The sequence below is a fragment of the Scleropages formosus genome, chromosome 4 (genome assembly GCF_900964775.1).
Source record: "Scleropages formosus chromosome 4, fSclFor1.1, whole genome shotgun sequence".
NCBI classification, from domain to species: Eukaryota; Metazoa; Chordata; class Actinopteri; order Osteoglossiformes; family Osteoglossidae; genus Scleropages; species Scleropages formosus.
Window position 1 is genome coordinate 9,238,465 of NC_041809.1, and position 19,835 is coordinate 9,258,299.

Sequence of the window (19,835 nt, forward strand, 5' to 3'; positions counted from 1 at the left end):
CCCAGACAAACCTCAACAAATCAGTTTTCTCTCTTTCTCACAGGGTCGCCGTGGGAAACCAGGAGATCCAGGGACCCCGGGACCACCTGTAAGTCTCCTTCATATTCCTTCGGCTCAGCCTTTTCAACTTGTTTTCTGCACACACTTAGCCTGAGCTGTGGAGGGAGGATCTGCACAGAGGCACAGATTAGAGGGCATCGCATCCCCGAAAGCCCGCAGATTCAGACGCCTTTCAAAGCCACTGCTGTAAACTCACTCGCTGCAGCATAAAGCAGGGTGGATTGCGAACTGAACACAGTAGGACCGTGGTAAAGGATAAAACTGCATTCAGCCTTCACCCTTTTGCTTCCCATCCCTGGAAATTTCAGTGCCGTATTTCAGAAGCAAACACACAAGGTAGATAACTAACGGATTCAATTTACTGTACGTCTTAAATTGATTTCTTGAACAATATAATTTCTTTGCTATTAAAATAATCTAAATTCTGGACTCAAATAATTTTACGGTTGTTTTAATTTAGCATCGCTTAATTGGCAAGCGACATAATAATACTGAAGCAGAGGACATGTTTTTGTAATAATCATAGCCATCCAGATAAAAAAAAAAAAACTTTATTACAACATTACCATCCATCATCAATAAGCAGAGCTTATCACAGAACCATAGAGTGTGAGGCAAGGTACACCATGAATAGAACACTAGTCCATCACAAGGCCTTCACATACACTTATTCACTCACACACAGTCGCATACCAAGGGCAATTTAGAGTAGTCAACACACACAACACAGAGGAAACTCCACAAAGACTGAGCCAAACTCAAACTCACATCCAAACCTACAGCACAGGCAGTGTGAGGTATACACTGTGTCACTGCGCTACCCCTGTGCTAATAATCATAATCATATTCTAGCGTAGTAAAGTCGTGTCCTTCTCTTATGGAAGTTGGACATGTAAGAGTAAAGCTTCATTACATTACAATACATTACATTTCCACATTATATTTATTCCTTTAGCAAGGTATTCAGGTAGTCCTCATAATGCTAAGAGTAAAGCACCGTGTATAAACCTGACATAACTGTCTTCATCGCTGCTGTACAGGCACTCAGTCTAAAATAGAGAGGGTATTCACCCACAGTTCAGGGCACAGATGGAGAGCAATTCCAATTTCCACTGTGTGTGCAAGCCTCTAATCCAGTACTCGAGAACCTCTGCTCTGAAAGTGTAGCGAAACGGAACGGGCCCAGACAGGATCTCTTTAATGAAGCCTGCTCATGTGGTCTCAGAACTTTAATTGTACATTACTGGGCATCTTCTCGCACGCTATCATCTCAAACCTTACCAAAGTAGCATAGTCTAGACCAGGGGCGATCAACGTGCCACATGAGGGTGGCATGCAGTCGGCCGTTTCACATACTGCAGCCCGTCAGAGTATTTGCAAAATTATTAATATATACTCCACGGATTATAAATACTATAAATTATTTTAAATCACACGATAATACAGTTAGACAGACTAGAACACGCACTGGATCTAAATGAAATAATTTTTTTTTTTTTTTTTTTTTTTTTTAATTATTCCGGTTTAGACATTTAAGCTTCAGTGTTTCAGTTGATTTTTACACACGCAGCCTTCGAACCAGTTCGAAATAATGATTGTGGCTCTTGGCCCAAAGAAGGTTTGACACCCCTTGTCTAGGCAACGTTGGACCGCATCCATGGACGGAACAGCAACGAGGTCTTAATTTGTTCTTTGTTTCCTAGGCACCTTTGTTTGACAGACGCCAATTTTTATGATTTGCGAATTCGCTCGAATCCGAGTCAAAGGCTGAAAATGAGTTTGAATTCCACACTGATCCACCGTTGCCGCAATGCCTTCTACCTCACAAAGAGCTATTTGGCTTCTCCCACATGTTGTGATTCTTTTACAAAAGCAGGGACTTGGAAAGTTACGGAACAGCACAGTCCATGGTTTGAGGAGCACGACATTTGTAACGCGAATGCCGGCCCCACGTGTCACATCAATGTGCTTCTGCATCTTTATCGTGAGCGGGCGGCCTTTGTGAGTCACCCGCCGGTCTGAGGACAGAGTCCAGGGGCCAAGCCTTTGGCCTCCGTCTCCCTTGACATCAGACGTTAAATCAACAGAAATCCCATTTTAAAAAGGATCTGCTTTCATTTAGCTTTTCATTGTGAGCCACGTGACGGGACGATAGACAGGGAAATCATGAATGGACAGAGGAAATGAAACCGCGCTGACGAACCTTGAGCGCGGCACCGCTTCGCTTCTTTTTTCCATTTTTTGTTGAACAACAGAAAAGCACCGGGTCACTGCAGCGCAGAGACAGAGACGGCACACCGAGCAGGTGCAAATACATCCAAGCACGTACAACAAGGGCAGACGGTCGAAAAGTTCTAATATTTCACAGGTGTGATCACGGTGCACCGTCTAATAAGTTCCAGAAGGGTATCGAGACATCCCAGAATTCAACTGTCATGCAGATGAAATGTTAATGTGTTTTTTTTCCAGAGTAAATACATCAACCACATATATACTAAAGGGCCTTCAGCTGTGGAGCAGAACTGTAAAACTCATTTCCGGCACTTACTTATAATGTGACAAATTGTGAGGCCCTGCTGCAGTAATAAGAGGGGAAAACTTTGAAGACGCCGAAGCATTTGACTCGTCCCACAACGAAGATTAATCCACTTCCTTTTGTGTGTGTGTGTGTGTGTGTGTGTGTGTGTGTGTGTGTGTGTGTGTGTGTGTGCGCGCGCACATGCTTGTATGTCATTTTATCTTTTAATTATAGGGTCTCCCAGGACACTCTGAAGGAGCAGCGATTAAGGTAAGAGGCTTAGGCGAGATTTTGTCTGAGTGCGGCGAGCTTTGTCTTCTCACCATGTCTATGGCGAAATGAGCCGCCCTTCATCTAAAACGGGAGCTCGTTTGGTGCTCGAAAGAGCCTCTGTCGTCCCTCTTTAAAAGTGCGCTATCGCGGCCTTCGATGGCTTGCTGCGCGTGCGGCCACACGCTGGCTGCATGTCGCCAAGGTTACGCCAGATAGCTGGTAAGCAGATTGCGAGCGAAGGTGGCGATCTCGCTTACGCGGGATCCACAGAACACGCACCCCTTTGCATCGGGCGCTTTCTCTTCCTTCTGATACTTAATTAAGTCCTATCAAGTTCTCGGCGGGTGTGCGGCGCATATCACCTCTCGCTGGCAAGATACACCAGGGTGCCTCTCTCAAGACAAATGGATTTTGCCTTTTAGGAACATTAAAAGAGTGATGTCCTTTCCCTTTCTCGACAAAGCACAAAGCAGCGAGCCACATTTATCAGTGCGAGAGACGTGTCCTTTATTTGTTCCGCGTTGTTGCGTCTCCGTACAGTAAGCGGTGCACGGGGGAAACGGCGCCCCCTTTCGGTGAGTCGGGCGCGGCATGCTGTACCGCATGCCACCGCGGTAACGCCAAACAGGCAGATGGTCATTACGTACAGTACTGTTCCTAAAGATTAGCAATCATTTTTATGAAGCCTATGGGAGCCATACTTCATCAGGGTGGAAAATATTAATTTAACAGGTTGTTGTCATTGTCTCCCACACCGCCCCACCCCTTCCAGTAAAACTCTGAATAAACTGACATGAGCCCCCTCAGCCCACAGAGGATGTGCATCCATTTCATCCTGAATAGACCCCATCTGGGCTGAGGAATCTGATATATAGGGAGACAAGGACTGTGCAATTGGCAAGGGCCATGCTATCCCATCATCCCTTTGGCTGCCCAAGGAAAGTGCTTCCGAAAAAGACGACCTTGAAAATGACACAGCCGGCGACAGCACATCTAAAGCTCCCTTTCCAAAGACGGCTGACCTCCGGGACGAAGGACCGCAGTGATACAGAGCCCGCTCTCGCATCAGAGTATTATTACCGCAGAAGGCTCCCCGTTACTATTACATTTATTAAAAGCGCAGAATTTGCCAGAAGTTGTTAAAGCCGGCTGTAATGAGTGAGTGAAAGAAAAACAGAGCGAGGGACACTTTTTTAAACAGTGCAGTCTGACGGTATGGGAGGGAGCTTAAATGATCAGCCTGTAATTATGTAATTAAGTTGTGCCATTGTTAGCAGCTTACATTCAAAGTGACACAAATTGTAATGTTAATATACTGTTTGCTTCATACAGTGGGAAAGGGCTGTAACCGAGCCTGGCATTTAAAGGCAGAGTTTTACCCAAGAAGAAGAAGAATGGGCTCAAGCTGGCAGAATGAGATGAGAGAACTCCTAACAGCAGAAGTTTTCTAAAACTAAGTCGGCGTTATAGCCATTGACGGACTGGTTACCTTTTTTGGGTGTGCGGTATTGCTGATGATCGATAGCTTATTAATAATGACTATTAATAACTGAGTTTGAGCTCTTGACAGATTTATTTTTGGAAGAAGACCTACCTGCTTAAAAGGAAACTTGTGTCTCCATACAGTGTTGGTCATTGCTTTGTTCAAGGACTGTTTCAGTCGCTTCTTATGCTGTATTATTTTCTTGTTTTCATCGCAACAATTTTTTCTCATCTACATACAGCAACTGGGTACTACTTACTGGAGCTATTCAAGATAAGCACTTTATTCAAGGGTCCTACTGCATTAGTAAGTGTTGGACTAAAGCTGGAAACTTTCAAGTTACCAGCCTATGTCCTTAACTCCCTGTGACCCTAGCACTTAAGAAATATTAAATTGGAGCATATGAGCACTCTCTCTGGTCTTGTGCAGGATCAGGAGGTAACCAATTATTGACTGCTGCCTCCAAGCATTCTCTGGTATGGTGGTACAGATGTTGGAGAGATGGAGGGGAGAGGAGGAAGGGACGGTTAATTGTTCAGCAAATGCTCAGAGCGAACAAGTAGCCCCCCCATCTTGTTCCTGATATCTTATCCCAGGTACCCTGGGAACAACTTCCACATTAAACTGATGCCGATTTTGGCTCTGAAAGACAGAAAACCTCAAGGAGTAATAAAACTATATAAGTGAAGTCTATTAAGTTTATTGTTGTGTGTACAGAGGGGGGCGCAGTGGTGCAGTGGGTTGGATTGGGTCCTGCTCTCCAGTGGGTCTGGGGTTCAAGTCCCGCTTGGGGTGCCTTGTGATGGACTGGCGTCCCGTCCGGGGTGTGTCCCCTCCCCCTCCAGCCTTATGCCCTGTGCTGCCGGGTTAGGCTCCGGCTCCCCGCGACCCCATATGGAACAAGCGGTTCAGATGATGTGTGTGTGTGTGTCGTGTGTACAGCACAGGTGTACATGACATGATGAAATTCTTCCTCGTGTGTCTTCTGCAGGCTGTAATAGCTATACATAGAAACTGGGTAATAAATACATAGCCAGTAAACACAACATCAATAAGCAGACAATAAATATAACACCGAAACACTATATACTACATCTAGACAATATATGAAGAAACACGCACCTGTCAAGTCTTTCCACGCAGTTCTCAGTGTGAGTGGGTGTTGAGTAACTGTATGGCTTGTGGCTAAAAGCTGTCCCTGAGTCTTATGTATATATATTATGTTTGATATTTTTATTATCAGCATTGACAATTTATAGTACCATGTATTAAATACGGGGGTGCGGTGGCGCAGTGGGTTGGACCACAGTCCTCCTCTCTGGTGGGTCTGGGGTTCGAGTCCCGCTTGGGGTGCCTTGCGACGGACTGGCGTCCCGTCCTGGGTGTGTCTCCCTCCCCCTTCGGCCTTACGCCCTGTGTTACCGGGTTGGCTCCGGTTCCCCGCGACCCCGTATGGGACAAGCGGTTCAGAAAATGTGTGTGTGTGTGTGTATTAAATACTGGGTAATTTCAATTGCCCCATATCTTTAAATGGAAATAGGTGCAATTGTTCACTTCTGTGGCTTGACTGAGCGGTAAAGGCCAATGATGCTATTTGGTATTTTTACATTTAACGGAAAATTTCCAATGAATGGAGGCATTCATTTCTATTTGTCTGCCGTACGTATATTGAATAAAAGCACGAGTTGCCCTCAACCATGGTTGGACTGCATTGCCTATAGCCGCCTATGTCAGTTTTTATAGAAAAGGCATTTTGCAGGCGAAACTGGTGTATTTGTTTTGCTTGTCTTTGAATCATTCCCAAAGTTCTGACAAAGCTGCACTGGGTACCAGACATGCTGGCAATGTCATGATATGTGAAATTCCACAAATGGAGCCAAAGTTCCTTTTAAAGGGTGTTATAAATTCACAGCACAGCCTGAAATGAGACCCAAGTGTGCAGGATTGAACAGAATTTCAACAGGCACATTCACCGACCCTTTTTGAATTAAACGCTGATAGTCCTGGGCCTGATTCACCCAAGTCTTATTTCTGCCAGCATCCTCCAGTGCACCCTGACATGCCAGCAATCCCGTGCGATTGAATTTCGCTGGTGACAGAGCTCCTTGTCAATACCAGGACACATCCTGTCTCCTTAAAGACAATCATAATGGCAGTTCTGACATAAGGACCAGAGGGGGGTATTTCTATGTATTGATACTCATGTTATCTCAGATGGCGATGGCCTGCCAATATGTAAGACTTGCAGCCAGACAGGCCGTTGTGGCATTATTGCGTAATTGTGTGGTATGGATAATTTTTCATTTTGACTCCTATGACTTATTAATGGTTGTAATGTTACCATGAGCGTTTTACCCTACTATAATTGCTTGTTTCTCTTTGTGATATTATAATTTACGCATAATTAACAAACGAAATTAATAATGATCCTTCACATCTTTGTTGAAGGACACCTTTGCATTTCTAAGTATGTGCAATTCCTATGATGCAGCCAATGGGATGTGGTGGTAGTGTAGTGGTGAGAACTGCTGCCTTTGGGTTCAAAAGGCACAGGTTTGCTTCCCCACCTCTGGCTCAAGTGTATTTGAGCAATGTACTTACCCTAAATTTCTCTAGTAAAATTACCCAGCTGTGTGAACAATTGTAAGTTGCTTTGGAGAAAAGCATCAGCTAAGTCGATAAATTATTTGTGGAAATCAGAACTGTAGAATGAGAAACCGGCAGAAAGACTTTCCATTACAGACAGCTGCCTTTATAAGTACAGAGAAATATTTTGTCCAGTTTGGTTCAAATGCGTTATCCTGCTGACTTATTGCACATGAACCGCAATGTCAAGAACGATCTATGTCAAAATGACCTTTTACAGCAGAGCAGACATGCGTCTCGTTCTCTTTCGTCACATTTTTGTCAATGGCTTTTTTACAAAAGCATCGCTTTGTTGAATGTAAAATTTACACGTCGCAAATTCCCCAGTGCTCGCGTGTGCTTTTCCACTCAGCAAAATGGGAAGCTCCTGCATTACGAAGGCAAATGTCGAGAAAATTCCCGACGCCAGAATACGGTAAATTCCACAGATGGCGGTACACCGAGGTGCCCTTTAAAGAGAGTTATTATTTCGCAGCATCTGCGGTGGGGGAACAGGGCCGAACGATGTGGGACTGAAAGAGAAAGGATGGCAGGGAACAGGAGGAGATAAATTTCCCCAGGTCCAGATTTATTCATTGCACATAGTCATTTACAGGCACAAATTCGCCACAGTCACTGTGCTCTTCTCCGGGAAGCCCCCCGACACTGTTAGCCCCCCTCCCTGGAGCGTTCTTTAAGTCAAAACCCTTTAATTACTTTTTTTTTTTTCCCCCAGTAAAAAGAAATCCAATGTCAGTGGTGAATCTGTTGTCAACCATTTAAAATCAGTAGTAGCAATGCTTGAGATGCGCAGTGCACTTTTTAGTAGTAGTTGTTGGCTGGCTTTCATTAGCATTTAAATGGGCTTGCCTGATGATGCAGTAGCTCTGCTCCAAGCAACCCTTCGATTAAACTACATGCAAAGAGTATTTTTTTTTTAATACTGAGCTCTCCAAGCAGCATCAGGGATGGCTGAGACCATGTTTCTCCCTGATAGACACTCCTGCCTCCGAATGAATATGCATCACGCAAGAGATCTCATGATGACTCCAGGTGCAACTGCATCCTATAAAGCCCAGTTTGGCTTTAATGCCTTCATACATGCCCACATTGCAAAATTATTCAGATTGTTTTGCCCTTGTACCAGAAAAAAAGGAGAGGGAATGCTACTGTTTTACCGCAGTCATCAAGTGCCATCTGTTGGCAAAGGAACTGGGAAAAAATCATGAGGTGAACTGCATTTTTCACCGCACTTGATACTTGCTCTTATCCTCTACAGTAAGACTCAAACGTGCTCTGATGGGATGAGCTGTTCTCTAAGATAGAAGCAAAATATTAGTTAAATTATAGACTTTGGAGACTGAGGGGGTTAGTGTGTGGCCTATTTTTCGTTATTATAATTTTTTTTAACTCCGAGAAGCCTGTTCCTAAAATTTTCACAAAGTGCCGCTGTTTAATGCGGTTAATCTGAAAGGATGTAGGTCAGCTCCGATGCAGCGTATCGTCTCTTGTTTAAGGATGATGTTTGTGATTAACTGTCTGTGTTTCTCCAGGGCGACAAAGGAGACACCGGCTCCTCGGGAGAAACCGGAGAAAAAGGCGACAGAGGAGATCCAGTATGTATTCTTAAATAAATGCCATCGTATCTTCTGGAAAAAAAAAAAAAAAGTTATTATTCTATTATTATTCTTCTTTCTTGTCATGAAAAATTCTGCCTCATTCTTTAGGGTCCACCAGGAGAAGCAGGAGCCAGTGGGATAAAAGGAGAAAAGGTATGAGATTCAGCGTGTGTGTACAACGGCGATGTAAGCCGGGTGGTCCAGTTGGTGATCAAAAAGCAAAGGCTGAAACAGAACCTGAAGAAACACACAAGCGACACTGTAAAGCCCAGCTCAGATGAGCTTATCAACATATGAAAGCATATGAAAAGACAAGCCTGTGCTCATGAAGCCTTTTTTGCGCTCTAATATCACTGTTCGATACTTAACGCAGAAAAAATAATAAAAAATTTAGAAACAAAAAAAATCTATATACACCTCAAAAGTGCATCTGTTCAGTGTTTTCCGCAGTGGATGTACTGAGGCTGAAAAACTGAAAAATAAAAAGCAAAGTGAGAGTATGCGGAGAAATAAATCACAGTTAATAAAATAAATATTGCTATTGGTCCAGTGTGGACTGACTCACCCCAAGCATCTCTTGTATGTAAAAGGGTTGGGGGGGCCTCCACATGCCAGCTTTCTCCAGGCTTCTGTCTGAGCATGGCCTGGTGTCCTTGCTGGGGGCGGGGGGCAAGAAAAGATCATCAAAATCAGCAGGGGAGCGAGAACTCCCCAGGACAACACAGGCAGTCATGGGTGTCAGTATGGGAAAATTTAGAATTAGGTTTGAATCCCACTTCCTGCTGTTTCACCCTGGAGCAAAGTACTTTACCCTAACTTGCTCCAGTAATATATACCCCTGCTGTATAAATGAATTTATAATTATGTGCAGTTTAACAGTGTAGTGCACAGAGAAAAGAATAAACTAAATGAATGTAAATGAAAACTAGTAATAAGCAAGGGTGGGAGGGTGAAAACCATTTTTTACAAGACCAGAGCTTTGGGCTTTTAATGGTGTTGGTGTCCATTTCCGATTCCCAAACCTGTCTATGTCATCACGTGTGCTTCACACCCGTCTTTTTTCCGCTTTTCCAATACCCTGTCAGTCCAAGTAAACAAACCTTAAAGGTAACCTTAACATAAACTGCAGCATAATCATCACACATAGGTGTTTTGGGGCTGTAAAAGGGCATTTTTAACAAGTCTGACCGCTTGATGTATGGTCGGTGTATTCAGCGCATCCCGCTAGCCTTGTCCTGCAAGGTTACAGTCACATATGACATTATTCTCTGCCTTTAATGTAATATGCTTCCGTGATATAAACGCTGTTTAATGTCGAAATACATTATATTAAAGCAAATTAAAAGAAAAGACCTTCAAGGTGTTCAGTTTTTTTGCTCTTTTCCTCTGATTTCACACATTTCCTACAAGATCAGTGGGGAGAAAAGTAATTTCGAGCTCTTACTGAACATATTGGATTTGAATGTTTTAAAGTGATTTGAATAAACAACTCAAAGATTTGAAAGATCAGAACGGGGGGGGGGGTCGAATGCGCTTAGGGGAAAAAGTAGAAGAGGTTTTTGTTGAAGTTGAACTGATCAGCAGTTCGTCAGTCCATATTCACCCGTTCCTAAGGACCGTGACAGCAAGGGAGCAAAAAGTAACATCACGGTTCGCTTCACGCCGTCTCCATGAGACACGAGGCCTGCAAAGCCATTACAGCCACTGCCAAGTCGCTTGAAAAAGGCTATTAGGTCTGGTCAAAGCAATTTGGAACTTTGTACTGACCTTCACCGCCCTGCCACTCCACACTCTGCTGCAGTCTGAAGTCCGCCGAGCCCAGTTGTCTTCGCCCGCCGTGTTCCTGTCTTTGGTTTTCCCTCCGCGCCTTTGTTCGGTATCAAAAAAAAAAACCCCAAACACGCTTGGCTGTGTTATTTAGGCGTGTATTGTTCTCACTTTGAAAGAACCTCGGATTGCGAAGGAGATTTTGTAAGTTTGTTTGCGTCTGTGTGTTCGCATCTGTCGACCAGGGCGAAGTCGGACCCAGAGGACCTCCAGGACCTGTGAGTACAACCTTTCTTCGATTTTTTTTTTTTTTTGTTAGCTATCAACTCCTCCGCCAACAATATAATGTGACTTCTTTCTTTTTTCTAATGGCATAGAAATGAGATGTGCGGCTATTGTCGAAATTGTGCCCCGAAAAGGCGGTGAAGAATAGAGACAATTTTGTCCTCCGTTTTGGGCCTTTCAAGTATGATGTTGGCTATACATGCATCAGCCACGGCAAGACGGGTGCATTAGAGTAATTTGTCTTCATTTTGCTGCTCCACGTCCGCCCAATACCCTGCAACATTTACAGGCCTTCCTATTGTTTAACTTTCAAAATTCTCTGCCATCTTGTCCTCTTCTGGCCTTGTACGATTTCCGTTGGCTGCATTCGTTTAATGTAATAATTTGATGTTTTGAAGGCGAATAATGCCACCCGTCGTCTGTGCTTAGCATAAGTTGAAAGATACTGCCGGTGTTTAAGGAGCAACGTGCCTGTTTGCTGAGCATGTCACCAGCTGTCTCCTCAAGAAGAACAGCTTCTGTATCGCACAGCAAGCAGGAAGTGTGTGGGCGTCTGAGTGGGTGTTGGTGTCAACCTCATACAAATTCTGGAAATCTGCGTTTTAATGAATCATTTCTTCTGAGGAGCTGAAAGGAAGCAGAATAAAATGAGGAAAAACTGGATCAATTGGTTCAATGGGTGCTTTGAAATAGATAATAATTTAATTTTTTTGTTCTTCTGTGGGAATGGTAATAGCACCATTATGAAAGTTAAAACTTCTAGGGAAATATGGGATGAGAAATAAATATCCATCCACCCACCCACCCATCCATCCACCTATCCATCCATCCATCCATCCATCCCTTATCAATTACTGCTTGTCCAGTGTAGGGTCCTTGTGCTTGTTCTGGAACAACAGAGCATGAGGCAGGCTATACCATCAAGGGGTATGAGGCATAGATATGATTTTGCAAAAACATAAGGCATATTTATGAATAAAGCGTTGCAAAATTCCTGAAATTGTACTGTAAAATTTTAATTACCTTCTAGGTGAGGTTTAAATTAAATTATACAGCTACTTTCGGCACAGCCTTGCTGATATCCCCACTCTCTCATAAAAATTGTTCTGTTCTGTGTTTATTCCACTGAACATAACGGCCGGTTTATCTTGGTCATGTGTAAGCTTAAATATTTAATGTAATTATCACAAATTGCACTGGAGCATTTTGTGGCCATTTGTTTTTAACATTTAAATAGAATCACTTGAATACTGTCAACTGGAATTAAAGGATGACTGGGTCTGGCTGTATATATATATATATATATATATATATATATATATATATATTTCTTTTTTTTATTATTTTAAAAGCTTTTGGACATATTGTGCTGAACCCAGACAAATTCGAATAAATGTCTTACTTTACTTGGAATAAATATTTAGCCCGCATGGGTGTCCTAATAATACTGTATATACATAAACGTTACCTCATTAAGTACCATACAGCATTTCAAAGAGATACATAAAATTTATTTTTCATTGCCTGCCTTCCTTTTTAATCCCTGCATTTTAATTAATACATGATCAGCTGTGGACAGTTCTATTAATAGGACCTTTCTTAATCACTGAACTCCTTCAGGCCTTTTTTGTACTTAGTGGAAGGTCGGGAGTTGAACTTTGTCTCCAGTTATCTTTTCTTTCCCGAACAGACTAGGTTGAGAGTTTTATCAACAAACAGCAACAATTTGGGTTCGTTACCGTGGTTAAGGTGATATGTGGGAGGCACAGGCTTCCTGCATCATTTGACTGCAGGAGACACCAAAGTGTACTAAGCTGATGTTTTTTCATATTAGCCGCGCCTTGGTCTCCCAATGCGACGGGTGACTCAGCAGGTCCCTTCACACCCCGTTCGCAGCTTGCCTGTTATCGTCACCCGCTGTCCCCACATCGAATGACACCGAGTCCCGAGCCGGTGTCAGTTTGGGTGAGGGATCTGGGGACCGTATTGTGTCTGCCGCACTGCACTGAGGGTGTGATACATGGGATCGCTTGTCTCAGCAAAGTGTCGCTGTCTCGCTCGTGAACCGAGCTTCCTTTCCGCTTGCTGGATACGGGCAAGTCGGTGACTAAGATGAATGCTGCTTAGGCCATTTTACTGAGATCTGTCCTGTCACATTAAAATAAACAGATCAGTGGTGACATGCTATATTTCTGATGCTGCTTCTATTGCATAACATTTGGTACAAACAGTTTTACTGCCCAGAATAGAGTTACTACTTAATACCTTCTTCTCCAACCATTAGCCTGTCGGTTTGGCATTCCTCCACCCTGAAGAACCTGCACCTGTCTAGATTGTGTGGGCCTCCAAAAAGCACTGGAAGCCCATCATGTGTGTACCCCTTTGTCATGCCCATCTGCTCGGATTCCCGCCTGCCTGCCTGCCTCGACCGGCTACCCCCGCCCTCCCCAGGCCCAAGCGTCTGCTCACTTCGGCTGTTTGCCCAACGACGGCAATCTGAGAATAAGAAGCCTGTTTGTCTGTTTTTGTTTCTTTCCAGGTGATGACGGCACATGGCTTGCGACACCTCTCTGGGCCTGTACGTGTCACTTCCAGCGTCTGTGCCAATGTCTACATTAATTTCAGAATGTTCCTTTTATTCACAAAGCCCTGGCTTGTTTTCTGTATGCTTACTGTACATCTGTTAGAATCAAGTGATGTTACATGAAATTTTGGAGGCTGATTGTTGCTACACTGTTAACATGGCCACCAGTTACCATTTCTTTCTTATTGTGATTTCAGGGTGAAGCAGGAGAGAAGGGACAGAAGGGGGAAAAAGGAGAACAGGTATGCGGAAAGACACAAAACAGGACCAAGACATGGACTGAACAATATAAGTATTAGAAATTCATAACGTTCATGATATTGAGCATAGAAGTTCTGAATCGCAGATCCATGGGATTTAAATGGAGTATTGCTTTTAAAACAAAAGTGAGATATATTTGACCTCAGTGTCTCAATGAAATTGGTACATCTGTGCAGACATTGATCGTAGTTGATCAATCTAAAAAGTGCTAGATACAAGCGGCATCTTTATTTGAAGGTGCTAAACAGTTTTATGCAACTTCCGATGGTTGGACAGAAATCATCTTGAGTGGTTAAAAATGGAGTTGCTCCAAACAGATGAGTCACACGTTGACATTCAGAAACTTGAGGGTTCTGGACTCGACTTATTTTGACAACAAAATGGAAATGGCTGAGGAAAAAAATTAAATATTGATCCAAATTAGGAAGACACTAAAATGATGCAGTATGCCATTGTCGTCTCAGTGTAAAGGCAAATACTGAAAAAAGCACAATAACTGAAGTTAATGTGCTCTTTTAAAAATCTTGATCAACCTTGAAATGTCAAGCCTTTATTGTGGTCCTCCAGTTTTTTTTTTTTTTTTTTTTCCCCATTTATTCGTGATTTTTCCCTTACAGGGAGAAAGAGGCATTCAAGGACCGCAAGGCCTAAAGGTAAGCAAAGGAAATGAGCCATCTCTGCACTGCAGAACAGGGTCTTGGAAGGGTTAACCCCTGAGAGGTCAACAACCCTCCTTCATGTATCCAGAAGTGCTCTTGTACTGTACTGGTTGCTCTGCTGTGTCTTCATGAAAATGTCATGAGTATGCTCTGCTGGGCCTGAAAGGGTCACAACAGTTCAGAGGAGAGAGATGGAAAGAGTATAACTGCCAAACAAACGATAGAAAACGGGGGAAATAAAACAAAACAAATTGCAGTAATCACAATAACTGGAATTATAATAACTTGATTTATGTTTGGTGTCACCCTGGAGTTTTCTGTCTCTCCCACCAATCTTCAAAGAAATTAACCTTCCAAGTGCCTTATGATAATATCTGCTCATTTTGTATCTGCAAAGCAAAACACATCCTGTGTTGAACTGTTCTATTCTTTTTTCCCCTTTCATCACCTCTATTGCTGAGGGGGTAAAGGGAAGTGTTGGACTACCAGGTCTAAAGGGCGAGCCAGGCTCAGAGGTACGTGCCATCTGACTCCATATTAATGTTAAGATATACTGTATTAAAGCCAGCATGGGCAAACGCAAGTTCTGTCTTTACTATTTAACTCAGTATAATAATGAGGCATTTGCATAATTCAGCACATGATATGGGTTTTCTAAAGCCATGGTTCCCTAAGAACCATGAAGAAACCTAGGAAACTGTGAGTGCGCACAAAAGAAAGAATAAATCAAATCAAAAAAGTATAGAATAATGGATGGATTCAAATCACACAGACTGCAGGTTGTACCCCAAAGACCCTTATTGATTTTGGGTTTAGGTACTAATTGTTCTCATTCTCTCTGTATTCATTAGAGAAGCAGTGCGTTCTTAACACAAAGTGAGCTTCTCAAATTTCTGTCCTTTTTTCAGTAAAAACAAAAAATATGTATTCGAAGGTTGCAGCTACTCCTTGAGATTCCTATTAAATTGAAAGGACAAATGGATGTAGAGAATTGCTCTGTTCTCAGCCTTTGGCTGTTCTGAAATGGCCTGTTTGACTGCATTTCTGTAAAGAAACTCAAATGGACGCATTCTGCAGGGATAATAAGTGCTGTAGTTTCATTCTGTAGGGTAAAGAGGGCCTGCCAGGCTCCACTGGACCCCAAGGGATTCCAGGCAAACTGGTAAGAATTTCAACTGCTTGCTAGTCCAGTCTTACTTTTTGTATATCTTGTTATCAGTCATATCTTATGCCAAAGAGTTTAAGGGAGGAGGGGAAAAAATCTGAAGGCTTGAATTGTTACACAGATGATCAGTAATCAAATTTGAGAATTAATTAGTGGATACAGTCAGATCTGAGTGCTTTATGTGTGAGGAATGTAGGCAGAAGCCCAATCTGTTGTGGGCACCTGCTCACCATAATGAGCATCTGTTTTTATTCAAACGGGGTGGGAGAGGAGGAAGGGTTTCCATCAATTCTGGTTTAGGGGAGAAGGGGCTGGGGCAGTCCACCTCCCCAAAGAAGTTGGGAAGAGGAGTTCAGGAGAGCATATAGCATCACTGGGGGAATGTTGATTGATGTCGCTCTGTTCTCTACCATTTACAGGGAGCTGCTGGGGAACCTGGAGAGCCTGGACAGGATGGACTTAAAGGAGAGAAGGTGTTTTTTCTGTTTTTGGATGTTACATACAATAAAGATCGGTAAAAGTGTAAACAGCAACTCAGGGAGCAGGAAACCTTGTGGTAGAGAGTAGGATGCAAAGAGTTCAGAACATTTTTCATGGTGCACTGTGTTGGGAAAACGTTTGGGATGCTGGATGTCTTACGTTTATAGCCCCGAAAATGAGTCCAAACTTCTGTACAATAATTGCATACTTTTGAAAATGGATTTTATCCTCATATTCAATGAAAAGGTGATGCACTATACACTGCAGCAAAAAGCACAATGTAAGCTGTTGGTGCAATGCTGTATTATACTTGATACTGTGATTTACCCTGAATTGCACCAGTAAAATGTTCAGAATTGTACACAGATCCCGTTCTAAGTAGCTTTGCAAACTTCCCTTTCAGTTGTAGTAGAAGTTTGGTTTCCCTGGTGCTATTGAACCGCATATGTATCCCGTTACCAATCAACACCAATCAAAACTGTTATCAATGCAAACAATAATGACTCGTTGTTATGAAACTCCCTTTTTTCACATGCAGTAAGGTGCCATAACCTCCCTCAGACTCTACAGCATCTCATCTGCCTGATCTCTGCCCTCTCTTCTTGCCCATGTGTAGGGATGTTTGATATACTGATTCTGCTGGACAGTGTATCCCATGCAGATAACCGATAATGATCAAAACTATTAACTGATGCCTGACCCAGTCGGGCAGTATGAATTTCAGTAGTCAAGAGAAACCTGCTGAGATTACTAATGAGACGGTGAGGCTGCTGTTCTATATATGTGGCCGTTAAGGGTCCACAGATCCCCATGGGGTACCTTAAGTTTTATTGGTGAGTACAGGAGAAACACTCTAAGAAGAAATAGTAATAAAAGGTGTATTAAGATTGACATCTCCCTCCTACTCTAATATTTGACCTCACTAAGTCCGAGAAGGTACGATAACAATAGATTATGAAACTATTGCTGAGGAGTGAATGTTACACAGACTCAGAGACTTGGAAAGGGGTCATCGCTCTATGTGTGAAACACGTCAGCATCACTGAACATTTCCCCTGCTAGCAAAATGAGAAGACTGACCTGTCACTAAGTTATCCCCAGTGTGTTGTCCCTCTAAATTACGGTAACCTCTTTCCAGGGTGACTCTGGTGGAGCGATGGGTCCTCCCGGACCTCCGGGACCCAAGGGAGAGCCTGGAACGCCAGGACTTGGGACACTGGTCAGTTATGGAGGATGCAGTTCTCAATCTCTCACCACTACATCTGCACTTTTTAGCGATTTGTGGACAGTAGCTGTTGCTTCTTCCTGTGTATTCCATGCACACTGTGGTAAAACATCAGTATTTGACATTGGTTTTCATGTCCTGATGTCAAAGCTCTTATCAAAAAGCAGGAATTTTTTATGCCTGGTCAGTGAGCAGGTGTGAAGTCAGCCTGACCCAGGATGCAGCCCTGATATTAACTATAGCTATATTTATAGCTTAAAAGCTGACAGTGGGCTGGGGGGACTGTGGAGCGGTTAAAGGGGCCTGCCACTCAGTAGATCAACTGGTACCTCGCGGGGTTCCTTCCTGCAAGTTTTTTCCAGGAGAGGATCTGCAGGCAGCTGCGTCATAATGTGCATGACTCCAGTACCTAAGAATCTTGCTCTTACTCTTCCCTACTTAAAGGCACTGCAGGGACACAGCTAACAAGCTTGCAGTGCATCACCTGGTGTTAATGGGCCGTTGGATACTTGTCGGGTCCTCATTATACAAATTGGATGATATAAGGTTTGGAGACAAAGCACTGAACTGTATTTAGACCCTAGCATTAACCCCGTATCTCAATCTGACCGCTTGTTACTGGTAGAGCCTTGTTATGCAGCATCCTGGGATGGGCTGTGAGCACATTTAATCATAACTAAGGTTGACCATCTGCACCCCCTGCACATGGTTTGCCAAGAAGCACAAGCCCAGGTAAGAGGTCACATGCAGTGGCTGTAAGGATGAGAACTGGTGGGGCTCTCTTAGAGGAGAGTGGCGCCAGGGGCTGAAGGTTGAGCAGGCTGCCAGAAACTTGACCTCCGCAGTCATGCCACTTAGGGTCACCCAGTGTGACATCAACAGAGTGAGCAGCTGCCGTACACCATGGTCTTCATCGTAGCCCTTGAAGAGAGAAGGAAAAGTAGAATAACAGGTGAAAAAGCAGGATGGGCAGAGTGAGAACAAGACACAGAGGCAGGCAAAGAGTTCGGTGTCATCGGTGGTTTGTTTTCAAGCCTTCATCTAGTCCTCCTAGTCCTCCAACAAGTAATCTGCATTTTTTTTTTTTTTTTTTTTCTTTTTGGATTCTAATCGTTTTGTTTTTCCTCAGCTCATTTGGTATTGCAGCCTATTACACTGAAATCTTGGTCCAGATCCAACAAAGTTATTTTTTCTGTCACGAACATTGTAAAAGTGCTGCGACGGCAAGGAGAGGAGTTGCATGCGGCTGATTTACATTGTGCAGTGCAGTTGTTATGTGCAGAGCTACTGTACGTTAACTACGGGAATCAATTTCCCATCAGTGGCATACAGTAAATAATGCTTACAGCATCCTTTTACTTGGTGTGAGTTTTTTTGTGTAGTGAGCCAGTATTAGTTACTGTGCTTCTGTCAATGTAATAAATACCACAGTGTGCATCGAACAGAAAAGAAAGATGAAATGCAGAATTAGGAATATTTGCACAGAAAGCTGCGTTGGAAAAATTACACTACTGTCACTATGGCTTTACTGACGAAGCTATTTCCAATATTGCCAATGCATTCAAAAATATGTGGAATTTTGAATATACAGTAAGTGCTGTATAAAACTATGTCTTCTGTGTGAATTCCTAACAGGGGGAAGGAGTATCGGGGCCAAGAGGATCTCGAGGCCCAAAGGTAAACTCTCCTAAACAGAACAAAATTGGACTAACACAGGACATTTGTCCCAAACCCTCCATAATAATCAGTATCATCTCTATAAATACAGTGTATAATGACAATCCTTCTGTTGGTGTAATGCACTCATTGTACTTTTCTCTGAGACGTACATGGCTTTGGAGAAAAGTGTCTACTAAATGAATAAATGTAAATGACAATGTATAGCGTATTGCAGCTATATTCTATAAAACCAAACTATATTCAGAATGTGAGTTTAAAAGACTCTTCTATTCAGCCTTCTCTCTTGGATTATCAGGGGGAGCGAGGAGTGCCCGGCGTAGCAGGAGAGCCAGGGGAGAAAGGCGAGCCAGGGATCAGACTGCCTGGGCCTCCTGTGAGTAGACCACCCATGCCTTCTGTGAGACCTCGCACCAGGACCTCATCCTTGACAGCCGGTTTTTACCTACAAGTCTGGGGCATCTCCTTGGTAACCAATATGAATAGACAGCGGCTAACTGCCAGGACTTGATGGCTCTTTGGGACAATGAGATGCCTGTGGCAGCCTCTATGTGCAGTCAAAATCAGACTGTAGGACCCCAAGCGGGATAAAAAGTATCTTTTTGCCCAGAGGCCTCCTGTTGTCAGCATTCGGTATCTTGTAATGGTAGAAATCTGTTACAAGGGAAGGTGGCGCCCAGCTGGTTGCCTTAACTGTACCTAATGTTTGAGAACTGATATTGAAGGGAACACGACTGCAATTTGTTCACAGGGCCCAATGGGACCCAAGGGTCGGCAAGGAATCCAGGTAAATAGCAATTCATCCGTGTATCTGTTAGAATGCCTGTTGAATTCATCAGAATAGAAAAAGACATATAAAAAGTGTGTACTGCAAACTAAATCTTAAGTTGTCACATGTGAATGGGTAAGGGGAACATGTTGGTGGTATCTGAATTGCATTCCAGGGCCCCCAAGGACCCTCTGGGCCACCAGGTCCCCCAGGACAGCCGGGCAATGAGGTGAGTCAGTCAGTCTTTTTTCTGGATCCACCCACTTGTCATTCCCCTCCCTTTTGTTCTCTGAGCGAAGAGCTAAATGCAGCATGGGAGCCCCACAAGCAGCTGCAGAGAGATGGAGAACATGGAGCGGATATTGTCTTGTCTTTCCGCTTGAGG

At 43.4% G+C, this 19,835-nt stretch overlaps 1 protein-coding gene across 1 annotated transcript in view; it reads left to right on the forward strand.

Moving 5' to 3' along the window:
• LOC108932736 (collagen alpha-1(XIX) chain) overlaps positions 1-19,835 on the forward strand; it is a 66,814-nt gene that overhangs the window by 25,610 nt on the left and 21,369 nt on the right. The window contains exons 2-17 of the mRNA XM_018749302.2: positions 44-88; positions 2,813-2,848; positions 8,513-8,575; positions 8,687-8,731; positions 10,591-10,623; positions 13,170-13,208; positions 13,412-13,456; positions 14,093-14,128; positions 14,596-14,649; positions 15,243-15,296; positions 15,719-15,772; positions 16,918-16,998; positions 18,640-18,681; positions 18,980-19,057; positions 19,433-19,468; positions 19,626-19,679. Of these exons, the coding sequence (XP_018604818.2) occupies positions 13,173-13,208; positions 13,412-13,456; positions 14,093-14,128; positions 14,596-14,649; positions 15,243-15,296; positions 15,719-15,772; positions 16,918-16,998; positions 18,640-18,681; positions 18,980-19,057; positions 19,433-19,468; positions 19,626-19,679 (570 nt within the window). The 5' untranslated portion in view covers positions 44-88; positions 2,813-2,848; positions 8,513-8,575; ... (1 more) ...; positions 10,591-10,623; positions 13,170-13,172. The remainder of the gene's footprint in view (positions 1-43; positions 89-2,812; positions 2,849-8,512; positions 8,576-8,686; positions 8,732-10,590; positions 10,624-13,169; positions 13,209-13,411; positions 13,457-14,092; positions 14,129-14,595; positions 14,650-15,242; positions 15,297-15,718; positions 15,773-16,917; positions 16,999-18,639; positions 18,682-18,979; positions 19,058-19,432; positions 19,469-19,625; positions 19,680-19,835) is intronic.